The 22,521-nt window shown below is 43.8% G+C and overlaps 1 protein-coding gene across 1 annotated transcript; it reads right to left on the bottom strand.

Annotated features, from left to right (window-relative positions):
• Positions 1 to 458: 458 nt before the first annotated feature.
• Positions 459 to 12,625, bottom strand: CIMIP1 (ciliary microtubule inner protein 1; the record flags this gene model as incomplete). Its single annotated transcript, XM_080685017.1, has 4 exons — positions 12,526 to 12,625; positions 5,158 to 5,239; positions 3,172 to 3,273; positions 459 to 620 (listed from the first exon to the last, which is right to left on the bottom strand). The coding sequence occupies exons 1-4, from the start codon at positions 12,591 to 12,593 to the stop codon at positions 459 to 461; spliced, it is 414 nt and encodes a 137-aa protein (XP_080541143.1). The 5' UTR covers positions 12,594 to 12,625.
• Between the last annotated feature and the right edge of the window lie 9,896 nt (positions 12,626 to 22,521).

Below are 22,521 nucleotides of genomic sequence, written 5' to 3'. Positions count from 1 at the left end.
ACCACGGGCTGTTGACATTGCAGATCTCCTGGGACAGGAGAGTCATTCCTCTGGAGGACAGGCCAGAGCACCCAGTCCACAGTCTCATTACAGACAGCGGAGTGACGGGGCTGTAAGCAGCATTAAAGGGCCTGGACAAACCACTTCAACATCAAGTCACATTATCTTTCAAAAGCCGTACCTACACATGCCCAAGGTATCCAAAGAAAATTCAGAGAATCAATGTTGTCTTATTTATTATGGTGGCCAAGAAGGAGTGTTATGAGAATGTTCCGGAAGGGCGGTATTGATGAATTGACAATGTCAGAGGGCTATTCTGTGTTCTTTGCAACATCCCATGAGCAAACATGGAGGGAACTCTGTCCTCAGAGGGGCCCTGGGAGCTTTCTTTCCTGGGCGTGGGCGCTGGTGCCTGGGGTCCGCCCTGCGCTGCCCCCGCGGCCTGTCCAGGTGCGGATTCAGTGGATGCCCTGCTTGGGCCAGCCGAGCTCCTTGGCATACGAGCCCTTGCAGCTTCTGATCTCCGCTCCATACTCCAGGCACTTGTTCAGGCCCGGCACCCCTGACCGCCAGCCGATGAAGCCTTGCGTCGTCTTCGGAACTGGGGGCGAGGGAAGGACCTGGGAGGGAGACGCAGCGTCAGTCACCTGGGCTGCTGCGGCAGGAGGAGGCCCACGGAGGCCCGGGACCCGTGCGAGGCCTGGTGTGGAAGGACGGCAAGCAGAGCCAGGGCCCGGGATGCTCAGGCCCAGCAGGTGCAGCGCTGCAGTCATGCCCACCAAACACGCTTCTGTAGCTGATTTGACTCATGACTGCCAGTACATGATTTTTATTTGATAAAAGAGCACACAGCGGGAAAAGTGAGGTGCAGAAATATCAAACTCCACCCTTCATAAAATCTATGACGATATTGCCAGATGGGTTTCAGGTAGGTATAAACCTTCCGGCTTTGATTAGAAGGGTTTATGATGTGAGTACACACACACACACACACACACACACACACACACACACACACGACCACAGGAATGAAAAGCAATTGAACTTAATTAAAATCCAAAAGCAAAATGGGATTCTATCTGAAAGGAAAACCCCCCACACAATTTCATTTGTCACTTCCTTGGACAGACTTGAAATTTTGGGGACATGTGGGTAAATGTTTAGGCAGTTCTCTCTCCCTGTGAAGCGATCGTCTGTCCTGCTCTCACGGGTGATCTGAGTGGAGAAAACAGTGAGAAATTTGTTCCAACAGAAGCACTGAGATGAAGAGGTTTAATATGCTGGGGTTATGAGTTCACGCTTGGCTATAGCATCTTGGCGAGGCATGGCGGGAGGGGGCGGTCCTACTGGGCCAGCTGCCATTGGTGGAGGAAGCCCCTTAACATATGTTCTTGATGAAGTATTAAAATTAATCTCCTGAGAGGCCACAAGCAGGGAGGGTCGTCCATACATGCCAGAGGGTCACAGTTTCCTGCAGCCAGCTAGGGTGTGGCCCAAATGACTGGGGTGGGGCTGAGTCTAGGGCGGTCGGTGCGGGTATGAAGGAGCTGTCCCAGACGGGCCCTTGGGAACACGCAGACCTGCCTTCAAGCCTCCCTCCAACTTGTAAGAGAAACACAACTGAAAATCTACCTTGGTTGCAGGCTCCATCCCTGGCCCAGGTTGAGGGGCCGTGAGGGAGGCAACCAATCGATGTGTCTCTCTCACATCAATATTTCTCTCTCTCTGCCTCTCCCCCTCCCTTACGCTCTCTCTAAAAAAATCAATGGAAAAATATCCTCGGGTGAGGATTAACAATGAAAAACAAATAAAAAGAAACACACAAAAAACCACCCAGGAGGCCACATTTCACCCACCAGCTTGACAAAGAAATGAAAACAGCACCCTTAACAAGGGCATCCTGGGAGAGCAGGTTGGTTCATTCTCTGTGAAGGGCCATGTTGCCATTGTCTATGGAAGTGGCCACCTTCATCCTGAGTTTTCATCTCCTCTTCCCATCAGGACATAGAGCTGCTTTCTCCGCAGCTGAGCAGAAGGCAGAACCCAAGACGAGAATGACGGGCCCTTGACAAGAGGTCCAGGGACCTACGGAGCTGAGCAATTTCTAGTCTCTGACCTGCCTCCACGGCTGACTGGCCTTAGTGGGAACACCCTCTGAGTCTTCGCCCCTCTGGGATCATCTGCCTTGGCACTCACCAGCAACCAGAGTGAGCTCACGGCCCTGCTTTCCACTGCAGATTGGGTGCAAATCCCAACTGCTTCCTCTGGCACCAGGTCCAGTGGGAGCTGGTCCTGCCCACCTCTCCATCCACACCCCTTCCCACCCCACCCCACCCCTACCCCACCCCAGCTCACCAAGCTCCAGCCACATCAACATCCCTTGCTGCTTCTGAAACATTTCAACCTTCGTTATGCCTCAGGGCTTCCATACATGCTGTTCCCTTTGCCCGGAATGCTTTTCCCTGGGCTGGCTCATTGTCATTCTTCAGTCCTCAGCTCCACAGGGGGTTTTCTGACCACCCCATCGTCTGTATCCTACAACATCACCTGTCTATTCCCTCCATGACATCTAGCACAGTGTATAACAATTTTGTTGACTTTCTTGTTTCACGTTGGTGACCTCAACCCACATGTGTGAGCTGGAGTCTTGCCTTCTAGTTCATCACTGTTTGACCAACCAAGCACCTGGCCCCTCCTCACAGCTTACCATCACTGGCACTCTCTAAAAGTGCTGGGCACAGGTCTAAGTCCTTCCCAGCATCCTCCTCTGGGCCTGCTGCCATCCCTGAGGAAGGTGCTTTCACGAACCCCCATTGTGCAAGGTGGAAATAGAGACACAGAGAGGCCAAGCCACTTGCCCAAGACCACCAGGAGGTGAGTGGCTGAGTGATCTGACTTCAGAGCCCAGCCTTTCCTGCTCTGCTTTCCTGCGCTCCCTGTAAGTGTTGGATCGAACCCCTCATTTTCTTGGCTCCCCTCTGCCTCTTCAGAGCAGGATGCAGAGGCTCTCAGAGTGTAGAGACAGCAACCTGATGTGTGGGCGTGGAGGGGGCACTCCCCACCTGCCAGGCACTGCTGAGTTCTGACCTTTGGCAGCTGGCTTTGTGCACCTGCATCAAACACATGCTCCGGTGGGGCTAATTTCTCACTCAGGGAAGCAACTTTGCAAACCTTGATATATTTCTCCACGGGGGTCACCGGCCGAATGTGGAACCTCTGGGGAAGCTCGATCCTGGGCTTTGGGGTGGGAGGTCCATCTTCACACTCGATCAACTGAAACACAATCCCAGAGACAGGAAACCCCAGACTGAGATGGTGGGCGTATCCTCTTCGTTGGCCCCTAGAACTCTGCGTTTTACAGATGACATTGCACTAGAAAGGGGCAGCGGGGCCCTGCAGGCAGCTCACTGCTATGCCCACTGCTCGCCCTGCAGTCTGCTAATCTATATTCCTGAGTAGTAATTTGAGGGGACTTTAAGGATTATGGGCTCAAATTAAAAAATGCCTACCAGGTTCAGGACCAACCTTTAAAATATCAGAGAAGAGCCACCCATTCCTCCTTTTAATTTTTGTTGTTGTTAATCCTCACTAGAGGATATTTTTTCTATTGATTTTTCAAGGAGAATGGGAGGGAGGGAGGGGGGAGAAGAGAAAAAGAGAGAGGAACATTGATTAGAGAGATACACTGCCTGGTTGCCTCCCTCACATGCCCCAACCTGCAACCCAGGTATGTGCCCTTGACTGGGAATTGAATCCGAGACCCTTCGGTGCTCAGGCCAACGTTCCAACCACTGAGCCACACCAGGCAGGGTCCCCATTTATTTTTTAAAGCAATTTTGAACTCTTCAAGAATCCAATTTAAATTACATATAAATAATATTAATATAGGCTCTTTTTATGCATATAATATTAATAAAAACTCATTTTTGCCCTAGCTGGTTTAGCTCAGTGGATGGAGTGTCAGCCTGCGGACCAAAGGGTCCCAGGTTTGATTCTGGTCAAGAGCATGCATCTTGGTTGCAGGCTCCTCCCTGGCCTGGGCCCTGGTCAGGGCTCGTGCAGGAGGCAACCAATCAATGTGTTTCTCTCACACCGATGTTTCTGTCTTTCCCTCTTCCACTCTCTCTAAAAGAAGAAAATCAATGGAAAAGTATCCTCTGGCAAGGATTAATAATAACAAAAAACAACAACTCATTTTATGCATAAAATTTCAAATTGTACAATACTCTTAAGTATTCAACAAGCTTATTAAGAATGGCATAATTTCAAAGCTAGTGGAATGGGGCAAGTTACAAATGGGGTTGACGCCACCTTGACTCAGGATCCTTCTGAATTAGGTGGTGCTTATTTGGTTTGGCGACCCTCCAAAGACATGTGGCTTCCTTGTGTCAGAGCTGGAGATAGCTCAAAAGGGTGAAGACTGGTGGCCGCCATCCCACTGAGCTCACACAAGCATTTTGTAAATCTAAGCCACTATTCCAGACTTAGAAGATTTTATTTAAACATCTGGATTTCTGGACTTGAACATTTGGAATAGGCAGTTGGCCTCTCTGAATGGTAGCACTCCTTTGGGCTGACGGTGGCTGAGTCTGGACAGGAACAGTGGTCTCTTTGCTGGAGTCCCCACCATTTCCTATTAATTATTGTGCCCAGCCCTCTTCCCATTTCTGTTACTTGTCTTGTTTAGGACATACCAAGACATTTTCCTGATAATCCCCACATATTAACTCTGCCTCACCATCTCATTCCATCAGGGCATGTGAGGACAATGACCCCATTTTACAGATGGCAAGTCTGAGGCCAAGTGGTGCCGGACCTCAGCTTCTCCCCTCGATGCTTCTCTTTATTAGCTGTGTGACTTGGCACTTTTTATGCTCAACTTCCTAATTTGTAAAATGGGCATAAATAAGCAACCCTCTGCACAGGGGTGGTTGTGCAGGTTAAATACACTGCTTTGGAGGCAGCCTAGGACCTGCCTGGCACATGGTAAGCGCTCAATAAATTTGGGAAGGGAAGGACCCTTCAGGTTTCAGAGGTGGCAGTCTTTGCCTACCACATGCTCTTTAATTTTATTCTTGCAAATCATATACTTCATAACCATTTATTCTTGGAAATGATTGATTCTATTACCTCTGGACTCATAAAATGTATATTTACCTCTTCGAGAGGGGTTGTTAAAAATCCCCAGTTCCGGGACCAGTTTTGCTGTGCTTCGGTCTCAGCCTTCAGGCGGTATCTCCTAAAAAAGAAAGTTCCTAAGGGCTGGACACTATTCAGAGAGGTTAAAGTAGCAAATCCCAAAAGGTTCACGGGGGAATTTGACATTTGTCAATGTGCAGGCAAAGAACGAGGTTCTGTGCCAGGAGGGATTTCGTCACTGAGACCCTCACAGGACTGTGAGGAAGACACGTGCCTGGAGAGCCAGAGATGCTGGCTGGACGGTACATTGGGTACAGACAGGAAGGGGGCTGACAGCCTCAGGGGCCATCTGGGTACTTATTTTGGAGGCCTTGTGATCCACAGTGATGAGTATGTGTTAAATCATTAAGGAAGTTCATAGTAAATACCTTTGTTCTCAGGGCAAGGACTGGGATGGGGTGAGTGAGGCACCTAGGGTACAAAATGTAAGGAGGCACCCACTCTCCGGTTCCTGCAAGGGCACAGCCAGCACTTACATGACCTTGAGCTTGAACCCTCCTTAAACTTCACACCTCAGCTGCCTCACTGGTCCCATCCTGCTTTTACTTCACATTAAGAAGCTGAGTTGACAGTAGAAAATGGTGGCGGATTAAGTGGAAGCTATATTGACACTCTCCTAGGACCAAATTGGAATTTCAACTAAAATACAGAAAAACCATCCTGAATAATCAACTGAAGACTAGCTGAAGTGAACCCTGATAACCAAGGATGGAAAGTGGAGTCTGCATAGACTGGTAGGAGGTGCAAAAGTGCTGGCCAGGCACCAACAGACCGCAGCTGAAGTTCTGGAGGAATATCTCAGCTGTTGGGGGTTCCACTGAGAACTCTTGAGTCTAAATCCCAAGCTGCACTCCACAGCCCAGAACATCAGAACTGAGAAAGGAGCCCATATCACATCTGGCTGTGAAAAGCAGCGGGGTTGCTGTCTGCCAGGGAGAGACAGCTGGAAATGCAGGCACCCTCTTAAAGGACCAATCATGAAATTTCATGTGCAGCCACTCACCCTAGGCTCTAGCAGAGGGAGGAGAGAGTGGATTAGAGCTGTGTGAGGAGCATCCAGGGTTGACAGCTCTGGGGTTAGAGCTCTGAAAGCAGCCACTATGGTTTCCTGTGCTGAGTCATTCCTTCATACTGCAGAGAACATCTTTTTTGGGCAGACCTTTACCATCCAGGCAGCTTTTGCTTAGGGGGAAGGTTAAGAAATTTCCCCACCCTGTTGGAAAACCTCTCACCCCACCCAGTGGTGTTTCTGAGGCTCATTTTTCCTCGTGAAGGAAAAAGTCATGCAAGTTCAAGAGTCACAAAGAGTCCCAAGTTCCACGCCCAGACACATAATTAAAATGCCATAAATTAAAGACAAAGAGAGAATCTTAAGGGCAGCAAGAGAAAAGCAAACTGTTACCTACAAAAGAGCTCCCATAAGGTGGTCAGCTGATTTTGTATGAGAAACTGTATAGGCCAGAAGGGAATGGCATGAAGTATTCAGGGTAATGAAAAGCAAGGATCTGAAACCAAGACTACTATATCCAGCAAGACTATAATTCAAAATAGATCCTGAAATAAAGAGCTTCCCAGACAGAAAAAAAGGCTAAAGGAGTTTATCACCACCAAACCAGCATTGTAAGAAATACTAAAGGGACTCTTGTAATAAGAAGAATAGAAAGTAAAACAGAGACATAAAGAATTAAAATGGCAATATATAAGTACCTATTAATAATAATTAAATGTAAATGGACTAAATGCTCTAATCAAAAGACATAGGGTAGTAGAATGGATAAGAAAACATGACCCAAATATATGCTGTCTACAAGAGACTCACCTCAGAACAAAAGACACACACAGGATGAAAGTGAAGGGATGAAAAATTTTTTTCTATGCAAATGGAAACAAAAAAGCTGGGGTAGCAATACTCATATCTGACAAAATAGACTTCAAAATGAAGGCCAAAACAAAAAACAATAAAGGTCACTACATAATATACTAAAGGGATCAATCCAACAAAATTATATAACCCTGGTAAATATACATGCACCCAATATAAGTGCACCTAAATATATAAATAAACTTCTGGAGGAATTTAAGGAAGAGATCAACAGCAATACAGTCATAGTAGGGGACTTTACACCCCGCTGACTTCACTGGATAGATATTTCAGACAAAAATCAACAGGAAACAGTAATTCTAAAGGATACACTAGATCAGATGGATTTAATTGACATTTATAGAACATTTCACCCCATAGCTGCAGAATATACATTCTTCGCAAGTGCACATGAGTCATTCTCAAAGATAAACCACAGGTTAGCATGCAAAATAAGTCTCTACAAGTTCAAGAAGATTGAAATCATATCAAGCATCTTCTCAAACCACAATGACATGAAATTAGAAATCAACTATAGTAAAAAGATTAAAAAAAAACCCTCAAATACATGGAAGCTAAATAGCATGTTATTAAACAATGAATGGGTTACCAATAAGATCAAGAAAGGAATCAAAAACTTCCTGGAAATAAATGAAAATGAACACACAACAACCCAAAATCTCTGAGACACAGTGAAAGCAGTCCTGAGAGGGAAGTTCATAGCACTACAGGCCTACCTAAAAAACAAACAAACAAAAATAATAATAAATAAACAAACAAATAAATAAATAAACTATCAAACCCTACCACTTAAAGGATTAGAAAGAGAACAATAAGAAAATCCCAGAATAAGTAGAAAAAAGGAAATAATAAAGATCAGAGTGAAAATAAATGACATAGAGACTAAAAAATAATAAAAAAAATACAAAAGCCATTGAAACCAAGAGCTGGTTGTTTGAAAAGATAAACAAGATTGATGAACCATTAGCCAGAATCATCAAGAAACAAAGAGAGGAGACCCAAATAAATAAAATAAAAAATGAAAGCGGTGAAGTAACAACTGACACCACAGATAAACAAAGGATTGTAAGAAAATACTATGAACAACTATATGCCAACAAGCTGGACAATGTGGATGAAGTGGAAAAATTACTAGGAAAATACAACCTCCCAAAACTGAATCAGGGAGAATCAGAAAACCTAATAGGCCAAGAACAACTGAGGAAATAGAAGCAGTAATAAAAAAAACTCTCAGCAAAAAACAAAAAACAAAAAACCCAACAAAAACCAAAACAAAAACCCTGGTCAGGACAGCTTTACAGGGGATTTTTACCAAACATTCAAAGAAGAAATATCGCCTATTCTCCTCAAACTATTAACAAAAGATCCAAGAGGAATGAACACTTGCAAGCTCTTCTTATGAGGCCAGCATTAAATAAATTCCAAAACCAGATAAAAACACTACAAAGAAAGAGAATTGCAGGCCAATATCCCTCATGAACACAGATGCTAAAATCCTCAACAAAATATTAGCAAATCGCATCCAGCTAAATATATTTAAAAAGGTTATACACCATGACCAAGTGGGATTTATTCCAGGGATGCAAGGCTGGTACAATATCCGCAAATCAATAAATGTGATACATCACATAAACAAATTGAAAGACAAAAATCACATGATCATATCAATAGATGCAGAGAAAGCATTTGACAAAATCCAACAACGATTTTTGATAAAGATTCTTAGCAAAGTGGGAATAGAGGGGTCATACCTCAACATAATAAAGTTCATGTATGATAAATTTACAGCAAACATCATACTCAAAGGGAAAAATAAAACCATTTCCCCTAAAAACAGGAACAAGATAGGGATGTCCACTTTCACCACTCTTATTCAACATGGTACTAGAAGTCCTAGTCACAGTGATCAGACAAGAAGAAAAATAAAAGGCATCCAAGTTGGAAAGGAGGAAGTAAAACTGTCTTATTTGTGGATGACATGTACACAGAAAACCTAAAAACTCCACCAAAAAAAAAAACTACTAGATTTAATGAATTTGGCAATGTAGCAGGATATAAAATTGACACCCAGAAATCAATGGCATTTTATGCACCAATAATCAGAATTATCAGAAAAAGGAACTAAAAAAAACAATCTCATGTACCTCTGCAACAACAAAAAATTAAGATACTTAGGAGTAAACTTAGCCAAGAAGGTAAAAGACCTGTGGAAACCACAGGACACTGAAAAGAGAGAGAGAGGAAGCTATAAACAAGTGGAAGAATATACCATGTTCATGGAGTGGTAGAATTAACATCATTAAAATGTCCATACTACCCATGGCAATCTACAGATTCAATGCAATCCCTATTAAAATACCAATGGCATATTTCACAGATCTAGAACAAATACTCCAAAGATTTATGTGGAACAAAAAAGATTCTGAATACTAGTAGCCACAGCAATGTTGAGAAAGAAGAACAAAGTTACAGGAATCACAATGCCAGATTTCAAGGTATACTACAAAGCCACCTAATCAAAACAGCTTGGTACTGGCACAAGAACAGGCATATAGAGATCAATGGAACAGAACAGAGACCCCAGAAATTGACCCAACCCATTATATTCAATTAATATTTGACAAAGGAGGCAAGAGCATACAATGGAGCAAAGGCAGTCTCTTCAATAAATGGTGTTGGGAAAATTGGACAGATACATGCAAAAAAAAAAAAGAAAAGAAACTAGACCACAAACTTACACCATACACAAGAATTAACTCAAAATGGATGAAAGATTTAAATGTAAGTCGTGAACCATAAAAATCCTAGAAGAAACCACAGGCAGCAAAATCTCAGATATCTCTCATAGCAACATGTTTACGGATACATCTCCTAGGGAAAAGGAAACTAAGGAGAAAATAAACAAATTGGACTATATTAAAATAAAAAGCTTCTGCACAGCAAAAGAAACCACAAGCAAAATGAAAAGGGAGCCCACTGTATGAGAGAACATATTTGGCAATGATACCTCTGATAAAGGCGTAATCTCCAAAATACATAAGGAAATCATACAACGTAACAAAAGGAAGAAAAACAATCCAATTAAAAAATTGACTTCTCCAAAGTGGGCATACAGATGGCCCAGAGACATATGAAAAAATGCTCAAAGTCGCTGATCATCAGAGCGATGCAAATTAAAACAGCAACGAGGTATTGCCTCATACCTGTCAGAATGGCTACCATCAATAAATCAACAAATGACAAGTGCTGGCGAGGATGTGGAGAAAAGGGAACCCTAGTACACTGTTGGTGGGAATGCAGACTGGTGCAGCCATTATGGAAAACAGTATGGAGTTTCCTCGAAAAATTAAATATGGATCTGCCAATGATCCTACTTCTAGTAATATATTCTAAGAAACCCAAAGCACCAATCAGAAAATTAAAAAGCAAAATGAATACATGTTTCACACCCACTCTTTGATATGAACTCAACTCAGCTTCTTTTTTTAAATTTACCTTTGTTGTTGAAAGTAATACAGATGTACCTTTTTTTCCCCCCATCAACCCCTTCAAGCCAACCCCTCCCCCCACCCAGGCCTATACTACATCATTGTCTGTGCCCATGGGTTCAGACAGTGCAATTTACAATAGCTAGGATCTGGAAACAGCCCAAGTGGCCATCAATAGATGAGTGGATTAAAAAACTGTGGTACATTTACACCATGGAATGTTATGCAGCAGTAAAAAAAAAAAGAAGGCCCTCTTACCATTTGAGACAGCATGGAGGGACCTGGAGAGTATTATGTTAAGCGAAATAAGCCAGTCAGGGAAATACAAGTATCACATGATCTCACTCATAGGTGGAATGTAAAGAACAAAATAAACTGATGAACAAAATAGATCCAGTAACAGAGAAACATGGAACACTCTGATGAATCTCAGAGGGAAGGTGGGGGTGGGTGAGTGGGTGGGAAGAGTTTAACCAAAGAATTTATATGCATAACCCATGGGCACAGACAATGATGTGCTCAAGGCCTGGGTGAGGGGAAGGGTTGGCTGAAGGGGTTGCTGGGGGGGGGGGGGGGAAAGGGTACATCTGTATTACTTTCAAGAACAAAGATAATTTTAAAAAAGAAGCTGAGTTGAGTTCATATCAAAGAGTGGGTGTGCAAACATGTATTCATTTTGCTTTTTAATTTTCTTTCCTATTTTGGAATCAATATCTACCCTACTGCCCCCTATGGTGTCTCAACCGTTTCAGAGGCCCTGGCCAAGCTCATTGTCCTGGTCCCTGAGCATCAGCAGCAGAGCTGTAACATGGGCTAAAAATAGGAGCCATACATAGAATTTTAAATTTTCTAGTAGCCACATTAATATCAGTAAAAGTGAACAGGTGAACTCAATTTTAACATCACTTCTGTTTTGGTGTGAAATCTTCAAAATCTGGTATTTGACTTTACAACTCATCCCCATTTGGAACAGTTCTCAGTGGCCACTTTGGACATTGGATAGAACAGTGTAAATATTTCACTGACTCTGTTCACATAGGAAGGGCCATGTGATTTGGTGTCTTGAAGGATGAGCAGGAGTTTATCTGGTTGAGAAGGGAGGAAGGGTAGAGGGAACAGAGCCTGCTATGGTAGTATCACCTATTGGGGGTGCTTGCATAAAGACAAAGATGTAAACAAAATCAGTAGTTGTGTATTTTATGCCAAATAATGTTGGCTTTCCATTTTTAAGAGGGATGCAAAGTTTCTTATAAAAATAAATGTATTAAATGAAACAAAGTCAGTTTAAAGAAAAATATTAATGACTATTATAGGTTAAAAATGGTAAAAGTCATATCGATGACAAACAGGATAAGTGAAGTTTAAGAGGCAAACATTTATGGTTTGTTGTTACTAAAATTTACTTCCTGGCATCTACACTAGTAACTTCCCATATTGGTTAAAACTTCAAAGAGATGGGATAATGTTTAGCAGTCAGAGAGAATGCCACGTAAAAACAACCATTACACATGTCTGCTGACTATAAATCTGATAGAAAATGGATCTATTCTTTAAATTAAAATCTCTTATTACTTAAAATGCCAGGAAAAGCAAGCGAGAATATAAAGTGTGTATGTATTTCTCATTCAAAATAAACAAATAGGAGATTTTTGTTTTGTTCCCTTTTTAAAAATTTGGTAAATCTTAAAAATAAGAACACATCTTAAAAATAAGAACCAAGGCTTTGCATGGTTGTAGAGCAGGATGCACAATCTTTTAGGCCTTTGTGGTGAGCCTAAGAGAAGGCGGAGAATGAAAGGCCCTTTGGTCGACTCTATGTCCCTATTAATGCCCTCTTTCCTCAAGGCCCCTGACTACCTCCAGGACATGGCGGAAACTGGGAAACTGAGGCCGCCAGATGTGCACACTCCAGGTGGGAACGGCCCAACCCACCGGTTACCGGATCCCCGACGTTACCAGATCTGGTCCTGTGCCACGAGGTTCATGCGTTCGGCCTCCGCGATGCTCATTGGTTTCTGCGCCATGGCCCTGGGGTCTAGGTTGTCCTACACGCTGCTGGCCGGGCTTAGCGTCTTGCGTCGTCCAGGCGACCGGTTGCTGAGAAACGGGAGACGCGGAGGCGGAGCCACACCTGGCGGAGGTGGGGCCATGGGGTTTTCACCATCTGTGAGCCCACTGCCAGCCTCTGCCAGCCTCTGTGCGCTTCGCCCACCTCCTGCCCACCTGCCTGGACCTGCAGCAGCAGTCCCCCTCGTTCTCTGCGGAAAGCCCTGGGGAAGCATCAAGACCTAACCCCCGCCTCCTTTACAATTTAGACCTGTAATGCAAGTATACACACCGGCAAGCATACCATGCCTGGGTACTAGGCTCAGTCACTTCTCTTTCAGGGAACGAACCTCTGCAGCCACGCCTGGATTAGGGAATGGGACATTCCAGCCCACTCCCTTGCCTAAGGCAGAGCTTTGTTTTGCCACTTGGCGAACTTTGTGCCCCGCTGCCTGGGCCTCATGTCATGTTGGGGGTTTGTCCACATCGCTGTGCGGGGCCGGCAGGTGTTCACTCCCATTCGTTTCCCTTCCGCTGCTGCCGGAATTAAAGTTGAGTGGCCACCACGACTATGACTATTACTGCACGGCCTCTGGAGAACATATGTGTGCATGTCTGTCGGCATCCACTCTATAACAATCTCCAAACGAAATTCACAGATCATATCTCCTCCAGACCCTGCACTGCACACTCTCTTTCATGCCCATCCACAACGACCCCTCATCATTGGGGTGCTCACTGGTGTTAGTGGACTGACTCGTGGACCCTCAAGGCTTCCACCTACCACGTTATCTTAGGCCTGGAACTGGAAAATGGGTCTAAGATTCAACAGTAAGTGGATCCATGGCAGGGGTTTGGGGAACATGGTTCTGCCTGAGCCGCCATGAGACCTGCAGGTGTCCAGAGTCTCATGGGACTGAGAGCAGAGGCAGCATGCTCCACTGATCTGCGGGCCATCTCCCCACAATTCCCAAGGCTGTTCTGCCAGGACGTGGAGGTTTTCATCTTCCAATTGGGTATCCGTGGTTCTCCCTGGGGTGTCTCCCTCTTTCTCTTTCTCCCACCTCCTCCCTTACCCACAGATGTGTGCCTTTACAGGGTGTTTGGGGATGTGTTTTACTCTCATAACAATGTTCTCCAAACCCAAGTTACGTGATGCTCTTCTTGGCTGTTGGAGAGGCTGACTGGGGTGGTCCCAACTGCCCACTCAGCCAAAATAGTGAGGGGGTAGGCAGAAGCAGGAATGGAGCCAAATGGGTTAATAGTGAGTGGATAACACACCAGGCTCAAGGTTGGGCAAGTCTTGGGCTGGGCCGGATTGCCACAGGGTGGACGGGTGTGCAGGGTTTTTTTTCCGGCCTTTTCTCTGAAGTTGCCATCCCTACAACAGGAGGGAAGATGTCCTGGAAGAACTATGAATAGTGAGTGGCTGGCTGGGAAGACAGGAGGATCCATCAAGTGGGAAGGCAGCGTCTGATTCTCCCTCAGGAAGCTTGGAAGAGGATTCTGTTAAAATGATTAATTAGGAATAAACTCATTCACTGAATATATCTATAAGCCAGACACTGAAGGTTCATTCATTCTGCAAATGTCTGCTGACCGCCTCCTCCATGCCCAGGAATCCAGGAGGGAACAAACCGACATACTCATTGTCCTCCTGGGCTGACGGGTCTGCAGGGAAGACAGACATTTGCTCAGGGAAGGAGGCTGGTGGGGCAGAGGCAGGTGAAGGGGTCGGAAAGGACTATTTTAATTTTTTTAAAATAATTCTTTATTGTTGAAAGTATTACCTATGTCCCCTTTTTGCCCCCCACTGACTCCCTTCAGCCTGTCCCACCCTCCCTTCCCAGCCTTCAGCAGCCTGTTGTCTGTGACCATGGTTGATTACCTCTCACCCACCCACCCGCCCCCACCTTCCCTCTGAGATTCTGCACTCTGTTTTCTGCTTCCATGTCTCTGGACCCACTTCGTTCATCAGTTAATTTTGTTACTTAGATTCCACATATGAGTGAGATCATGTGATACTTGCCTTTCTCTGACTGACTTATTTCACGTAGCATGATACTCTCCAGGTCCCTCCATGCTGTCTCAAAGGGTAAGAGATTCTTCTTTTTTACTGCTGCATAGTATTCCATGGTATAAATGTACCACAGCTTTTTATCCACTCATCTACTGATGGGCACGTGGGCTGTGTCCAGATCTTAGCTATTGTAAATTGTGCTGCTATGAACATAGGGGTGCATATATTCTTTCTGATTGGTGCTTTGGGTTTCTTAGCATATATTCCTGGAAGTGGGATCACTGGATCAAATGGCAGTTCCATATTTAATTTTTTGAGGAAACTCCATACTGTTTTCCATAATGGCTGCACCAGTCTGCATTCCCACCAACAGTGTTCTAGGGTTCCCTTTTCTCCACATCCTCACCAGGACTTGTCATTTGTTGATTTGTTGATGGTAGCCATTCTGACAAGTGTGAGATGGTACCTCATTGTTGTTTTGATTTGCATCTCTCGGATGATTAGTGACTTTGAGCATCTATATATCTACATTAATAAAAGAGAAACATGCAAATTGACTGTACCTCTGCTACACCCACCAGCCACTCAGGAGTGAGTATGCAAATTAACCCAACAAAGATGGTGGTGGCCATGGAGCTGGAGTGAGCAGGAAGCTTGGATTGCCCCTGGCAATGGAGGAAGCCAAGCTTCCCACCCGCCCCGGCCGGCCGGCCCTGGCCTCTGCTAAAGGCTATAAAGTTTCAATTATAGAAGATAAATAAATCCCAGATACCTGCTTCCAGCCGGCCCTGGCCTCTGCTCAAGGAGGTGCTGAAAAAAAAAAAAAAGAAAAAAAGGAGGGGCTGGGAGCCTGGATCACCGGAGGCCGTGGCCAGTCTGAAAACAGCCTTCAGCTCCTCACCCAGGCTGGCCAGGCACCCCAGTGGGGACCCCCACCCTGAAGGGGGTGTGGCTAGCCTGCAAACAGCCATTAGCCCCTCACCCAGGCTGGCCAGGCACCCAACGGGGACCCCCACCCTGAAGGGGATGTGGCCAGCTTGAAAACAGCTCTCAGCTCCTCACCCAGGCTGGCCACACCCCCATGGGGTGAGGGTCTCCAATGGGGGGCTTGACCAGTCTGAAACCGGTCCTCAGCCCCTCACCCAGGCTGCCCCATGCCCCAAGGGAACCCCCACCCTGATCCGGGACACCCTTCAGGGCAAACCAGTGAGCCCCCACTTGTGCACCAGGCCTCTATCTATATTAATAAAAGGGTAATATACTAATTAGACTGGGAGATCTTCCAGGAGACCTTCTGGACATTCTTCTGGACAAAGTCATGGTGGCGGGGCCAAGGTAGAGGCGGTCAGAGGCCAAGAGGGGAGGGCAGTTGTGAGTGATCAGGCTAGGATGGGACGGCAATTGTGAGTGATCAGGCTGGTGGGGGGTGCGGCCATTGGGGGTAAGCAGACCAGCAGGGGGACCAGTTGGGGGCGAGCAGGATGTCAGTGAGGGTCAGTTAGAGGTTATCAGGATGGGGGGGCAATTTGGAGTGAGCAGGCCAGCAGGGGGGCAGTTGGGGGCAAGCATGCCAGCAGGGGGGGAAGTTGGGGGTTATCAGACTGGCGGGGGAGCCTTTGGGGGTGAGCAGGCCAGTGGTGGGGGGCAGTTGGGGCGAGCAGACCAGCAGACAGAGTGGTTAGGGGCAATCAGGCAGGCAGGCAGGCAGGGGAGCGGTTAGGAGCCAGCAGTCCCGGATTGCGAGAGGGACGTCTGACTGCCAGTTGAGGCCCAATCCCTGTAAACCAGCAGTAGGACATCCTTCGAAGGGTCCCAGATTGGAGAGGGTGCAGGCTGGGCTGAGGGACACCCCCCCACCCCGTGCATGAATTTTGTGCACCGAGCCACTAGTATATATATAAAACCCTAATATGCAAATAGACCGAATGGTGGAACAACTGAACAACCAGTTGCTATGACATGCACTGACCACCAGGGTGCGTGCACAGAACATGGTGGGTGTCAGCTTCGGTGGGATGGTGGAGCAGGTGAGTGGGGGCACTGGTCACTGTCATTGGGGTGAGCCTCTGGTGGTTACTGAAAATTCTTTGCTCCTGCGCACCGCGGTCCCGCCGGGAGCTTGCACCTGCTGCTGGTGCCAGCCCTGCTCACACTTGCTGTTGGCACAAGCCCCAATTGCTCCATGCTGTCAGCAGATGTGAGCGGGTCCAGCACAGTCAGCGTGTGGGAGCAGCAGTGGTGGCAGGAGCAGGGCTGCTGCAGACAGGGAACCGGGGGCCATGGTGGGAGGGACCAGGTGGGGGTGCAGAGGATGGGTCAAGACCCGCCCCTGTGCCCACCGCAGCCTCGTGGCCCACAGTTCCTTTCAAGGTGCACTGGGCCCCTAGTTTTTTCATATGTCTCTAGGCCTCTGTATGTCCTCTTTGGAGAAGTGTCTATTTAGGTCCTTTGCCCATATTTTAATTGGATTGTTTATCTTCCTTTTGTTATGTTGTATGATTTCCTTATGTATTTTGGAGATTAACCCTTTATCAGATGTATCATTGCCAAATATGTTCTCCCATACAGTGGGCTCCCTTGTTGTTTTGTTGCTGGTTTCTTTTGCTGTGCAGAAGCTTTTTATTTTGATGTGGGCCCATTTGTTAATTTTCTCCTTAGTTTCCTTTGCCGTAGGTCCTAGGAGATGTATCCATAAACATATTGCTATGAGAGATATCTGATATTTTGCTGCCTATGGTTTCTTCTAGGATTTTTATGGTTTCATGACTTACTTTTAAGTCTTTTATCCATTTTGAGTTAATTCTTGTGTATGGTGTAAGTTTGTGGTCTAGTTTCATTTTTTTTTTTGCATGTATCTGTCCAATTTTCCCAACACCATTTAATGAAAGAGACTGTATTTACTCCATTGTATGTTCTTGCCTCCTTTGTCAAATATTGAGTGTAATGGTTTGCATCGATTTCTGGGGTCTTGGTTCTGTACCAAGCTGTTTTGATTACAGTGGCTTTGTAGTATAACTTAAAATTTGGTATTGTGAATCCTGCAACTTTGTTCTTCTTCCTCAAGATTGCTGCAGCAATTCAGGGACTTTTTTGATTCCATAAAAATTTTTGGAGTATTTGTTCTAGCTCTATGAGATATGCTGATGGTATTTTAATAGGGATTGCATTTAATCTGTAGATTGCTTTGGGTAGTATGGACATTTTAATGATGTTGATTCTACCAATCCATGAACATGGTATATTCGTCCACTTGTTTATATCTTCTGTCTCTTTTTTCAACGTCCTGTAGTTTTCCAAGTAAGGTCTTTTGCCTCCTTGGTTAAGTTTCATTCCTAAGTTTCTTAATGTTTTTGTTGCAATGGTAAATGCGATTGTTTGTTTAGTTTCTCTTTCTGAGAATTCATTATTGGTGTATAAAAAAGCCATGGATTTTTGGGTGTTGCTTTTGTATTCTGCTACATTGCCGAATTTATAAAATCTAGTAGTTTTTTGGTGCAGTCTTTAGGGATTTTTATGTACAATATCATGTCATCTGTGCATAATGAGAGTTTTACTTCCTCCTTTCCAATTTGGATGCCTTTTATTTCTTCTTGTCTGATAGGTACTATGTTGAGTGAGAGTGGTGTTGGATTTTGTTGAATACTTTTTCTGCGTCTATTGATATGATCATGTGATTTTTGTCTTTTAGTTTGTTTATGTGATGTATCACATTTATTGATTTGCAAATATTGTACCAGCCTTGCATCCCTGGAATAAATCCCACTTGATCATGGTGTATGACCTTTTAAATATATTTAGCAGGATGCGATTTGCTAATTTTTTTTTTTGAGAATTTTAGTATTTATGTTCATGAAGGATATTGGCCTGTAATTCTCTTTCTTTGTAGTGTTTTATCTGGTTTTGGGATTCGGATAAATGCTGGCTTCATAAAAAAGGGTTTGGAAGTTTTCCTTCCTCTTGGATTTTCTGAAATAGTTTAAGTAATATAGGTATTAGTTCTTCTTTGAAGGTGTGGTAAAACTCCACTGTGAAGCCATCCAGACATGGGTGGGCTTTTGTTTCCTGGGAGATTTTTTTTATTAAGGTATTATATGTGTACATATCTTACCATTGCCCCCCCACCCCACTCCCATACATGCCCTCACCCACCAATGTTTTGCATCCGTTGGTTACTCTTATATGCATGCATATAAGTCCTTCAGGTGATCTCTTATTTCCCCCACCTCTCCCTAACCTTCCCGCTGTAATTTGACAGTCTGTTTGATGCTTTACTGCCTCTGTATCTATCTTTTTGTTCATCAGTTTATAATGTTTTTCATTATCCCCAAATGAGTGAGATCATGTGGTATTTTTCTTTCATTGACTGGCTTATTTCACTTAGCATAATGTTCTCTAATTCCATCCAGATGCCTGCAAATGGTAGTAATTCCTTCTTTTTTATGGCAGCATAGTATTCCATTGTGTAGATGTACCATAGTTTTCTGATCCAGTCATCTGCTGACGGGCACCTAGGCTGTTTCCAAATCTTAGCTATTGTAAATTGTGCTGCTATGAACATAGGGGTGCATATATCCTTTCTGATTTGTGTTTCTAGTTTCTTAGGATATATTCCTAGGAGTGGGATTACTGGGGCAAATGGGAGTTCCATTTTCAGTTTTTTGAGGAAACTCCATACTGTTCTCTACAGTGGCTGCACGAGTCTGCATTCCCACCAGCAGTGCACGAGGGTTCCTTTTTCTCCGCATCCTCGCCAACACTTGTCGTTTGTTGATTTGTTGATGATAGCCATTCTGACAGGTGTGAGATGGTATCGCATTGTCATTTTGATTTGCATCTCTCGGATAATTAGTGACTTTGAGCATGTTTTCATGTGTCTCTTGGCCTTCCTTCTGTCTTCTTTCGAAAAGATTCTATTTAGGTCCGTTGCCCATTTTTTTATTGGATCATTTATCTTCCTTTTATTAAGTTGTATAAGCTGCCTGTAGATGTTGGAGATTAAACCTTTATCAGTGATAACATTTGCAAATATGTTCTCCCATACAGTGGGGTTCCTGTTGTTTTGTTGATGGTTTCTTTTGCTGTGCAAAAGCTTTTTATTTTGATGTAGTCCCATTTGTTTATTTTCTCTTTGGCTTCCATTGCCCTAGGGGCAGTATCAGTGAAGAAGTTCTTTTGGCATATGTCTGAGATTTTGCTGCCTGTGGATTCCTCTAGTATTTTTATGGTTTCCCGTCTTATGTTTAAGTCCTGTATCCATTTTGAGTTTATTTTTGTGTATGGTGTAAGTTGGTGATATAGTTTCATTTTTTTGCATGTATCTGTCCAATTTTCCCAACACCATTTATTGAAGAGACTGTCTTGACTCCATTGTATGCTCATGCCTCCTTTCTCAAATGTTAATTGCGCATAGTGGTTTGGGTCGATATCTAGATTCTCTATTCTATTCCATTGATCTATATGTCTGTTCTTGTGCCAGTACCAGGCTGTTTTGAGGACAGTGGCTTTGTAATACAGCTTGAAATCTGGTATTGAGATCCCTCCTACTTTATTCTTCTTTCTCAGGATTGCTGTGGCTATTTGGGGTCTTTTTTTATTCCAGATGAATTTTTGGAGAGTTCTTTCTAGGTCTGTGAAATATGCCGTTGGTATTTTAATGGGGAGTGCATTGAATCTATAGATTGCTTTGGGTAGTATGGACAGTTTAATGATGTTGATTCTCCCAATCCATGAACATGGTCTGTTCTTCCATCTGTTTACATCTTCCTCTATCTCTTTTTTCAGTGTCCTGTAGTTTTCCGCGTATAGGTCTTTTACCCCCTTGGTTAGGTTTATTCCTAAGTATCTTAATTTTTTTGGTGCGATGGAAAATGGGATTGCTTTTTTAGTCTCTCTTTCTGTAAGTTCACTATTGGTGTATAGAAATGCCATAGATTTCTTGGCATTAATTTTGTATCCTGCTACATTGCCAAATTCATTTATTAAGTCTGTTAGTTTTTTGATGGAGTCTTTCGGGTTTTTTATGTACAATATCATGTCATCTGCAAATAAGGACAGCTTTACTTCTTCTTTTCCAATTTGGATGCCTTTTATTTCTTCTTCTTGTCTAATTGCAATGGCTAATACTTCCAGAACTATGTTGAACAGGAGTGGTGAGAATGGGCATCCCTGTCTTGTTCCTGTTCTTAGGGTAAATGGTTTTAGTTTTTGCCCATTGAGTATGATGTTAGCTGTGGGTTATCATATATAGCTTTTATTATGTAGATGTATGATCCTTCTATTCCCACCTTGTTGAGAGTTTTTATCAAAAAAGGGTGTTGGATTTTGTCAAATGCCTTTTCTGCATCAATTGATATGACTATGTGATTTTTATCTCTCAATTTGTTTATGTGATGTATCACATTTATTGATTTGCAGATATTGTACCATCCTCGCATTCCTGGGATAAACCCTACTTGGTCATGGTGTATGATCTTTCTCATATACTGCTGGATCCGATTTGCTAGAATTTTGTTGAGGATTTTGGCATCTACATTCATGAGGGATATTGGCCTGTAATTCTCCTTCATTGTGTTGTCTTTATCTGGTTTTGGTATTAGGGTGATGCTGGCTTCATAGAAGGAGCTTGGAAGTGTTCCTTCCTCTTGAATTTTTTGGAATAGTCTGAGGAGGATAAGTTTTAGTTCTTCCTTGAATGTTTGGTAAAACTCTCCTGTGAAGCTGTCTGGCCCCGGGCTTTTGTTTGCCGGAAGCTTTTTGATGACTGCTTCAATTTCTTCCATAGTTACTGGCATGTTGAGCTGTTTAGATTCTCCCTGATTGAGTTTTGGAAGGTTATATTTTTCTAGGAATATGTCCATTTCCTCCAGGTTGTCCAGTTTGTTGGAATAGAGTTGTTCATAGTATTTTTTAACAATCCTTTGTATTTCGGCAGGAACTGTTGTTATTTCACCTCTTTCATTTCTGATTTTGTTTATTTGGGTCCTCTCTCTTTGCTTCTTGGTGAGCCTGGCTAGAGGTTCATCGATCTTGTTTATTTTTTCAAAGAATCAGCTCTTGGTTTTGTTGATCTTTTGTATTGTTTCTTTGGTCTCAATGTCGTTTTTGTCAGCTCTGATCTTTATTATTTCCTTCCTTCTGCTTACACTGGGCTTTTATTGTTGCTCTTTTTCTAACTCTTTGAGTTGTTGTGTTAGGTAATTTATTATCATTGTTTCTTGTTTTTTTGCAGTAGGCTTGTAGAGCTATGAACTTCCCTCTCAAGACTGCTTTCGCTGTGTCCCATAGATTTTGGATTGTAGTGTTTTCATTGTCATTTGTTGCCATGATGTTTTTTATTTCTTCTTTGATCTCTCTGGTAACCCAGTCATGGTTTAATAGCATGCTGTATAGTCTCCATGTGTTTGATATCTTTGGGTTGTTTTTATTGTAGATGATTTCCAGTTTTATGCCACTGTGGTCTGAGAAGATGCTTGATATGATTTCTATCTTCTTGAATTTGAAGAGACTTTGCCTATGTCCCAACATATGGTCTATCTTTGAAAATGACCCATGTGCACTTGAGAAGAATGTATATTCTGTGGTTTTGGGGTGAAATGTTCTGAAGATGTCAATTAATTCCATCTGGTTTAGTGAGTCATTTAGGATTGATGTTTCTTTGCTGATTTTTTGTTTAGAGGATTTGTCCAAAGGTGATAGTGGGGTATTAAAGTCTCCTACTATGATTTTATTGCTGTCATTCTCTCCCTTGATATCCTCCAGGAGTTTTTTTATGTATTTGGGTGCTCCTGTATTGGGTGCATATATGTTTACCAGAGTTATTTCTTCTTGTTGGATTGCTCCCTTTAGTATTATGAAGTGGCCTTCCTTATCTCTTGTTATGTCCTTCA

The sequence above is a fragment of the Plecotus auritus genome (assembly GCF_963455305.1).
Source record: "Plecotus auritus genome assembly, chromosome: 8".
Classification (NCBI taxonomy): Eukaryota; Metazoa; Chordata; class Mammalia; order Chiroptera; family Vespertilionidae; genus Plecotus; species Plecotus auritus.
Note: the sequence above shows the minus strand (reverse complement) of the source record. Positions and strands in the feature narration are given on the sequence as shown.